Source organism: Suricata suricatta, chromosome 10, assembly GCF_006229205.1.
Source record: "Suricata suricatta isolate VVHF042 chromosome 10, meerkat_22Aug2017_6uvM2_HiC, whole genome shotgun sequence".
NCBI classification, from domain to species: Eukaryota; Metazoa; Chordata; class Mammalia; order Carnivora; family Herpestidae; genus Suricata; species Suricata suricatta.
Genome location: NC_043709.1, coordinates 113,566,388 through 113,575,927, shown reverse-complemented (window position 1 = coordinate 113,575,927; position 9,540 = coordinate 113,566,388). Strand labels below are relative to the sequence as shown.

The 9,540-nt window shown below is 45.8% G+C and overlaps 2 protein-coding genes across 2 annotated transcripts in view; one reads left to right on the top strand and one right to left on the bottom strand.

The window, feature by feature from the left end:
- CDNF (cerebral dopamine neurotrophic factor) overlaps positions 1 to 5,153 on the top strand; it is a 19,499-nt gene extending 14,346 nt beyond the window's left edge. The window contains exon 4 of the mRNA XM_029953596.1: positions 4,797 to 5,153. Within this exon, the coding sequence (XP_029809456.1) occupies positions 4,797 to 4,975 (179 nt within the window). The 3' untranslated portion in view covers positions 4,976 to 5,153. The remainder of the gene's footprint in view (positions 1 to 4,796) is intronic.
- On the bottom strand, positions 85 to 4,508 carry LOC115303947 (pre-mRNA-processing factor 6-like). The gene is given in 5 exon segments (XM_029953896.1): positions 85 to 1,935; positions 2,612 to 2,656; positions 2,658 to 3,353; positions 3,872 to 4,002; positions 4,493 to 4,508. Coding segments are annotated over 5 exon segments (2,739 nt in total).
- Positions 5,154 to 9,540: the final 4,387 nt, after the last annotated feature.

Sequence of the window (9,540 nt, the reverse complement as noted above, 5' to 3'; positions counted from 1 at the left end):
AGGGCCCCTTCCATCCCTCTTGTCACCACCACACGCTCCTCTATGTGCTAACCCGAGGGCCGCACCCTACAGGCCCTGGGGGGGTCAGAAGGTGTTCTTGATGTGGGCTGCCACCAGCACTAGGATCTCCCCAATCTTCCTCTGCCAGTTGGCGATGTCCTTGGACACAGCACACCACAGCTTCCCCTACCGTGGCTCTGCGTTTTCGCAGCGCCTCCTCACCACCTCCCGTTGCTCCTCTGTGCCATGCTGCAGCTCAGACTTGTAGAAGAGCGCCCAGGCATCCCCCAGGTCCAAGTCGATCTTCACCGTGCGGTGGAACCACTCCCTGGCCTTGGTGATCTTCCGCTCGCTCCAGAACAGCTTGGCCACAGCCAGGAGCACGTGGGGGTCATGCTCACACTTCTTCAGGGCATCGACACTCTTGGTCTTCCTCTGGCGTCTTGCCTCAAGAAAGACGGCTTCAGACCACAGGACACCCGAGTTGGGGCACTCCTGGAGCGCCTTGGCCATGAGCGTGTTGGCGATGTTCTTCAGCCCTGTGTGGTACTCCAGCCTGACAGACTCCAACCACAGGCTGGGGTTCTTTGGGTTCTTCAGGCGAGGCTTCTCCAAAATGTCCTGAGCTTGGGTCAGCTGCCCAACCTTTTCCTCTAGCCAAGAAAGCAAAAGCCATAGAGGGGTGGAGTGGGGACACTTCTTCAACCCCTGATTGTAGGCCTCTCGAGCCTTCTCCATCAGCTCCTTCTGCTCCTGGATCTGTCCCTTCATCATCCAGAGCTTAGGGAAGTCCTCGTAGTGTTTCAGGGCCTCTTCACACAGCTCCTGGGCAGCTGCAATGTTCCCCAGCACCCACTCCAGCTTCACGGATTTCATGAACACCCGGGTGGTGGGCGCGCTGCTCCGCGCCTTGGCCAGCAGCCGCCGGGCCCGCTCGTACTCGTTCTTGGATTCCAGCTTCACCTCGGCCAGCCAGATCTCCTCACTGTTGGGGTTGGCCTGGAAGGCCAGAGCCAGGATGCTCCTCGCTGCAGGCACATCTCCTGCCAGCCACTTGGACTTGGGGCCCATAAGCCACAGCACCTCCGCTTTGGGGCAATGGGCCACAGCCCTCTGCAGGAGTGCTTCCAGGGATTCCCTGGTGCCATGGTTCTTCTCGAAGTATGCAGCTCGCAGCCACACACTCTTCTTGCTGGGGAACACTTGCAGGGCATAGGTATAGACAGCTCTCGCACATTCCAGGGCATTGTGGGCCACACAACCGTCAGCATCTTCCATCCAGGTGTGCTTCTGGTCTTCCTCTTCAATCCCAAAGCCAATCACAGCACGCATGACGGCCTGGCAGGTGGTCACACTCCCAGCCTTGTTACACTCCTCAGCATCCTGGATCCACTGCTCACGGTTGATCTCCACACCGTTAGCCCGCAGTGAGGTGATGGCTCCGTCAATGATCTTCTCCACCATCTGAGTGTTCCTATTGGCTTCCTCCCGCTTGGCAACCATGATCCAGATATGCCGGTCAGTAGGGATGTTCTTGCGGGCCTTATTTAAGACCCTGTGGGCATTTTCATAGGTCTCTAGCCTCACCAGAGCAACCCAGAACTCCACGCTGGTGGAGCAGCACTCCACAGCTCGGCTGAGCATGATTCTAGCATTTTTGGGTTCTTCCAGTTCAACGGCCGCCTTCCACAAGTGAACCGAGTTGGGAACATGTTCAAGGGCTTTTCAGAGAACCCGCTTCTTATCGCAAATGTCTGTTTCCAGCTCTGCTGCTCTGATGTAAATCCTGACAGACTGAGGGAGGTGACGGACAGCTTGGGCCACCACAGCTTTGGCTGTGTCCCCCGGCTGCAGCCTGGCTGCTTCTAGCCAGGCATCTTCACTCTTGGAGCACATCTCTGTCCCCTTCATAATGAGGTTTTGGGCAACTTGCAGCTTCCCAGTGTGCGGAGGACCAGCCCACGCACCCCAGTCGAACGTCCCCAAGTAGGTGGTTGGTGTCGGTGAAATATCTATAGGAAGGAAGACAGACAACATGAATGGTGGTAAAACCACACTTTACTAAGAAAGTCAGTGTCTTTTATGCCATAGGGGTTTTACACATTTTTTTTTTTCTCTTTAATGATTACAAAGCTTATGGTCCTTGAGAGAGTAAAAACATGCCCTGGGAAGGATCATTTTTTTTTTTTTTTATCACAGAAAAGAGAACAGCTGTGAAAACAGAAGTAAAAAAACAGGAATGAGGGAGTCTGTCTCTCAAAGAATCTTCTTTTCTTCAAGGTCCTTTAGCAGTTATATCTGGGCAAGACGCTTATCATTCAAGGGGTTAATTTTAGACAGAGGATTGTGTTTGCCCCAAGAGCAGGCAATGAGCTGGAAACAGAAATAAAGTAAGGGAAAGCAGGTGCCACTAACTGACCCAAGTTGATTAAAAACTTAAAGGTATATGCCTTCATTACTTTTGCAAAGCAATGAGAAAAATCCCAAATTTTTTCTCCTGCGCCATGGAGGCATAGCATCCATGGTCGCTTATGTAGATTCTCCTGTGTCCTGGAGGTCTGGCCATCAAAGGTCGCTCTGCGGGAGGTTTTTTGGCCTGCTGGGCCCCAACACCAGTGACTTCTTCCAGGCGGGTGGATGCGATCCAGGCTGGTGGGGTGATGAGGGTTTGTCTCCCGGACAGACTTGAGGAGCAGTCGTGCCTTCTTGATGTCATTGATGTCTCCTCCATGGGTCGGAATCATGGAGTTTAAATCTATCAGACAGCCTTTGGGGTCAACCACAGTCTGCCTGCTCACAGAGTCTGACACCTGGCTCAGCCTCATGTCCATCAGAGTGTTCCTTGCTTGGCCGATCTTCCTCATGTCCAGCTCACCTGTGCCAGGTGTTATCAATCTAGGCATCATTCCACCTGGGTATGGAGTGTTCAGCCCACCTGGATAGGGCGTGTTAAGATCTCCAAATTGAGTCTGTCGAGGATCCACTGAAGTATGGTTCTCTCCGGTCTGTAAATGTTTGGCGAAGAAACTGTCAGGAACGGGAGTCAACTTCTCATAGCGTGGGTTCCGCTGGCGTTTGTTTCTGGCATCGCCGACCTCAGGAATGCTCAGCCACTCTTCTTCTGTGACTTCCGCCAGCTTTCTTTTCAGATCTGAGAACTGCTGTTGAATTTTGGGCCGTTCCATTCGGTATTTCTCAATTTCTTCTTTCTCCCTTTGTTCCCTTCTTTCTTTTCTTCTCTCATCCATCCTTTTATCCAGAGCAGCAAAAATAGCACCTGCTTCCTCGTCATCTTTTTCATAGGGCCCACTGGAGAAGAGGCTTTGTTCTTTCTGAAGATTGCTTTGGCTAATCTAGGTCTTTCATGGCTCTGTACAAACTGAGGTTGTTTTCTAAAATTTTTTTTGTTTTTTATTTTTTGTTTCGTGAAAAATGCCAGTGGAATTTTGATAGAGATTGCATTAAATCTGTAGATGGCTTCAGGTAGGATGGGCATTTTAACAATATTAATCTTCTGATTCATGAACACAGGATATCTTTCCATTTGTCCTCTTCCATTTATTTCATCCAAGTCTTTCGTGTATAGATCTTTCACCTCCTTGGTTAAATTAATTCCTAAGTATAAAATCCCACTTTTACATTTGAGCACACTTACTGGAGATTTTTGATAAATCACTTGACAACTGTGTTAACTTGTTAAAAGGTTTTTAAATGCTATGTTTATTATGTAGGGGAAAAAAGGAAAGGGTGCCACAAGAGAAGTCAATCTGTAAAACTCCTGTGATGCTACCAACTGTTTCATAAGCAAACTTAAATGTTGTATCCATGTTCAAGCACATGCATGTCATGGGGCAGGGGGAAGGGGACTTACTGCTGGAAGAAAAGAATTAACCCTTTCTGATAGAGAAATTATAAGAATGTCATAGATGAGCTTTTTTTCTTTTTCTTTTTGAGTTTGGCAATAGAGAAGTAGCTGAGTCCTTGACATTCTCTGTAGATAGTCTGTAAATGGGAACAGTAGACCTTCTTGAAGAGTTAGATGGTAGTGCCAAGTGTTCTTGGCCAGAATTTAAGGAGCCAGATTGGGCAGCACTAAGGCACTAGCATTAGAGAAGTGGGTAATCCCAAGGGACCATAAAGGAATGCTCTGATGATTTTGTAATCCCAGTAGGGGCAGGGGATTGGGTGAGTCCAAGCAGAGATCCAAAACAATTTAGGATCAGTGAGAATGCTCTTAATTTTATTCTCATGTTTTGGTTTCCTTGCATTTGTATTTAAAAACTCAACAGTGCTTCGTAATAGGTGTATCTCCGAATGTTTTAATGCAGACAAATCTTCACACAGAAAATGAACCATTGCTTTCTAGTTAATGACAATCGAGTGCCTTCGGTTGACCACACTCAAGGCCCTCCCAAGGCATTGGTTTATCAATTTCCTTCTTTTTTCCTGGGGAAGAGCAATTAGGATGCAGCACAGTGGTTTTAATAATTACCATCTTGAGAAGCCATGGAGTGATCGCAAATACTGCAGAGCTACCCAGGACTCTGTTTTGGAGCAAGTTATGATTCCATGGAGAGCAAGTTTAATAGAACACAAATGATGCCAAAAGCTTTGTAGATAACACATTTTCCTTAGGTATATCTTGGTTTCCATAGAAATTGGAACCTATCCCCACTTTGGAACACAGGGTAGTCGGCACCCAGTTAAGTAACACCAGTGGCCTTTTTAAGTATTTCACAGTTGTATTGGTTTCATAAACACTGTGCTTTTTACCCCCTCCCCCTTGTGGCACTTAGAAAAGCAGCTGGACCTGGCATCAGTGGACCTGTCAAAGATGAGGGTAGCAGAGCTGAAGCAGATCCTGCGCAGCTGGGGGGAGGAGTGCAGAGCCTGTGCGGAAAAAACCGACTACGTGGATCTCATCACAGAACTGGCCCCCAAGTATGCGGCGGCGCACCCCAAATCAGAGCTCTGACCCTCAGGCGCCAACGCGTCGCTGATGACAGACACGGTGACTCTTCAGGATATGGATTTGTGGGTTAGGAGTAACTGGGAGCTGTGCTCTGTGTGGTCTCATACTTTTTGTGTTGCTAATACCACCAATCAAGGCTTGGTTAGGGGGGTTGTAATTAAAAGTGCTAGTATCAGTGGTATCTTACACTGGCAGTGTGCGAAAACCCGGAAGTGCCTTTCTTGTAATGTTTGTGAGGATTCTAGGATGTCATTGTCCATTTCCTTAAAATTGGGAAACGCGAATGACAGAAAAATGGATGGAGTAAGTTGAGTCTAAGAAGGAAGACAGTGCTCAGAGGCCCCTCCCTCTCTGTGCACTAATTTTTAATTAAACATATTGGTTTAGAGTAAAAGACACAATATTTAGTTTACCTAACTTTCGCCTTCAACCCTAAACAATAACATGGCATAATCAAAAGGTTTTAAAAAGTAAACTTTGTATTTTCAACTGCACATCACTCTATGTTCTGGCTCTCTTTGGTATCAGATGTGTGAGGACAGGAGGCACTAACTGAAATGACGGTTTCCCAGAAAAAGAATACCTATTTAAACCTGCTTAAGGAAAATAGATTGAGACTCCACGCAAATATAGCCAGTGTTTGAGCAAACTGTAGCAAGGCTCAAGCTGTTGATTGAACTCAGCTCAAGGTGGTCTCTACTCCTTTCTACCACACATTAGACAAGCTTTTGCTAGAGGGCTAAAGTCTGGGAAGAGTGCCTGCAGGCAATGTAGAGCTCTAGGGTTCTTAATGCTATTTTAATCACCCTTCAATTGTAAAATCATTCTTGGCTCCATTTTCTGGCCACGTATGAGTAAGGACCCGTGTGTACAGGTAGGTGGCTGACGTCTGCGTGGAAGGTGGAGGTGGGGAAGGCCTGCAGAGCACCTCAAGTGAACTTTCTGGGGTGATGGGAATGTCATCTATTTTGACTGGGGTAGCAGTGACACGGATGCATATGACTACGAAACTCATCCAGTAGTAAAATCAAGATCTGGATATCTTATTGTATATAAATTTTATCTAAAATACTGCTGTCAAAAAGTGTTTGAAAATTCACTGGACTTATTGTCAAAACATCTCGCCCGTTTATAGAATTGCACTTACTGGAAGTCCTTTTGGAGAGTGGAAAAGAAAATTTCCAGACTGAATGTATATGTTGAAAGTATCCCGGTTGACAACTTTTCAGTTGGGCAGCTAGGACGTAACTGAATTTGTCAGAGAAATGATGGTTAGTAACTTAAATATGAGAATAAAAAAGCTTTAGAGTAACCAATGGCCAAAGGAGTTACTGTTTCTGGATTTTGGCAGCTTGGTCGTTAAGTGTAAATGACTCTACCTTATTATGAATTATATTTTTAAAAAGTCCAAATGTAGGTTCTTAATTTTTGTAGCCTTTATATTTGTTTTTCTTTAGTGTATTTTGAGAAACTTACCATTTGAAAACAGAAATTTATCATTTGAAAACAGTTTGATGTCCAAACTCAAAATCAGGGCATATTTCTCAGTGTCATTTTTTTCAGAATATAAGTCTAGGTAATAAGAACATGGCTGAGCAGTTCATTCAAATCCATGATGTTTGGTCTGGCTTTTCAAAGAGCATTTACTCTATGTTAGTGCCACTGAAACTTTCCAACTGTGCAGAGAACTTACCCAGGGATCATGTTAAAATGTGGACTCTGATTCAGGAGGCCTGGGTAGGACCTGAGACTCTGTTTTTCTTTCTTAAAATTTTTTTTAACATTTTTCATGAAAAAAATTTTTTTTATTGCTTTTTATTTTATTTTTGAGAGACAGAGAGAGACAGCTGGAGCAGGGGAGGGTCAGAGAGAGAGGGAGACACAGAATCCGAAACAGGCTCCAGGCTTTGAGCTAGCTGTCAGCACAGAGCCCGACACGGGGCTTGAACCCATGAACCGCAAGATCATGACCTGAGCCAAAGCCGGACGCCCAACCGACTGAGCCACCCAGGCACCCCTTAACATTTTTCATTTTAGAGAGACAGAGTACAAGTAGGGGAGGGGTTGAGAGAGAGCAAGACAGAACCTGAAGCAGGCTCCAGGCTCTCAGCTGTCAGCACAGAGCCTGATGAGGGAATCAAACTCACAAACTGGGAGATCATGACCTGAGCTAAAGTCGGATGCCTAACTGACTGAGCCACCCAGGCGCCCCTCCTTCTTTAGGGCAGTATTTTTTTTCTTCACAGCTTCTCGGGTGACTTCTCTGTGAAGCTGTCATAGGCACTCTACATGTCATTCTGGCAGTGCCCTAGTAGTCGTGGTGGTGTCTCGCGTGGGCCACTCACACTGTGCAGAGGAGCTCTTCCTGACGTTGATCTTGCAAACTACCACACGGGGTCTGGCAAACTGCATTTTCTGGGAACGTATCGCTGCTTATTAAGATACTGTGGATTAGTTGGTTATACGTGTGACACATAGATTAACCAGTATTTAGAACAAAAGGAGGAAGAAGAAAGAACTCATAAAGGCATATTAATACAGGTCCACAATCCATTACTCAAACACTTGGAGCTCAGTGTTCTTGGAATTCATCATTTTTCAGATGTTGGAAAGACAGTATGGGGCATATGTTAAATATTTCGTAATCACCTAGGGGCTTGGGGCAGCACCCCCAACACCCTCTCAAAAATCCAGGTCAGGTTTTCTCAACTGGAGGAGACAGATCAGGATTTGCTTGTCAAATGAGGTACAAAAAAGAACCTTTTATTTTCACAGCCTTTTGGATTTTTGAATCTTGGATGAGAGATTGCGGCACAGTAATTCTGTGGTGACTCCAATCGAGCTGTTATCAATCATTAATTAAGACTTCGGGTCTTCTTCGATAAGACCTCTACCTCCCATAGACCAGTGTTCCTCAGACAGAAATTCCTTCTCCTAGGAAGGAGCTGAAAAGCACCCAAGAGCCTCAGAAAATTAGGATTCCAAGTGCCTTGTTTCCTCTTTTTTTTTTTTTTTTTAAGATAGTAACAGAACACAAGCTGAGGAGGGGCAGAAAGAGAGGGAGACACAGAATCTGAAGCAGGCTCCAGGCTCTGAGTTGTCAGAACAGAGCCCGACAAGGGCTTGAACTGAAAAACTACAAGATCATGACCTGAGCCGAAATTGGACCCTTAACTGACTGAGCCCCCATGCCTCACTTCCTTCTTTTGGCCACACACCTTCCTGAAGCATGGCACAGGGTCACCATTAAAGAGCCATCAAAGAAATTTGCTCACTGTGTCATCCTCCTCCCAAACAGGTGGGTCATCTGTGGTTTGTCCTCCTCAGGTCGGGACACCAAGGAGTGGAAAGGGGGAGCTGCTTCTCCTTTCTGCAGTCCTCACCTTCAACACCTCTGTCTTCAGACTGGCAGTCTGTTCACACTTTGCAAGCCACTGGCCGCTCTCCTCTGTGGTGGCAGGTTTACAATTGGGTGCAGAAGATGTTCTTTACAGGGCTTTTGCCTTTTTCTTTCTGAATTTTTAAAAACCTATTTAGGAAAGAACAGATCAAGTGTTGGCTCCTTAGTGACAGATCAGCTGTAAATACATTCTGAGGGCTCCGGGGCTGTGTGGTTTCTAGCAGGTGGTAAGCTTGCTCACCTGCCGGATATTAGCTAAGAATGGCTATCCCAGGAACTCACGTGTTCCTGAGTCTTTTCAGAGTGTGTGACTCAGTCTCAGTCATTTCTGAGTCTTCAGCCGCTCCTTCTCCTGTGTCTCTATTATTCCTCAATCCTAAATTAATAAATTCCTTGTTTCTGTCAGAAAGGAGTCTGGAGTTTTCTCCTTTCCAGATTATAGGTATATATATTTGCCTCCCCAATATCTATGTATTTGACCTCGGCCTGTGAGTGCTCAAAAGCCTGGTTCAGACCCAAACTTTGCAAGTGAGTTTTCCAGTCTTCTTTGCTTTCTCTAAAACAGTTTATTGGTAGTTCCTAAAAATTTCATTCTACTGGGAAATCTTTATTTTTTGTTTTAGAGAGAGACAGAGAAAGAAATAAAGAGAAAGAGCGTGAATGTACAAGTGAGGGAGGGGCTTGTGAGGGACAGAGAATCTCAAGCAGCCTTCACACCCAGTGCAGAGCCCTATGGGCAGCTCAGTGCCACAACTGTGAGGTCATGACCTGAGCCAACGTCAAGAGTAGGAAGCTTAACCGACTGAGCCACCCAGGTGCCACTGGAAAATCTTATTGCTGTAATAGTATCTTGACTATAAAAACACAGAAGTAGAAATAATAAGAGGGAAACAACACCAGATTGGAATTTGAATTCTGGGTTTGCCTATGGCTAGTTGTGCTGAGAAGAGTAATTCACCTTGTTTGGCCCTCATTTTTAAAAAATCTTATGCTGTATTTAATAATGTCTACCCAAGTGGGCTACTGTGAGGATTAAATGGAAAAATATAAGTAAAATATATAACAGGGTGCCCAGCTCAAGGTAGATATCTCAGTAGATATTAGCTGAATCTGAATGGCACTTTTCTTCTAAAGATTTCATATTACAGAGTTCTAAATGGAGGCACCT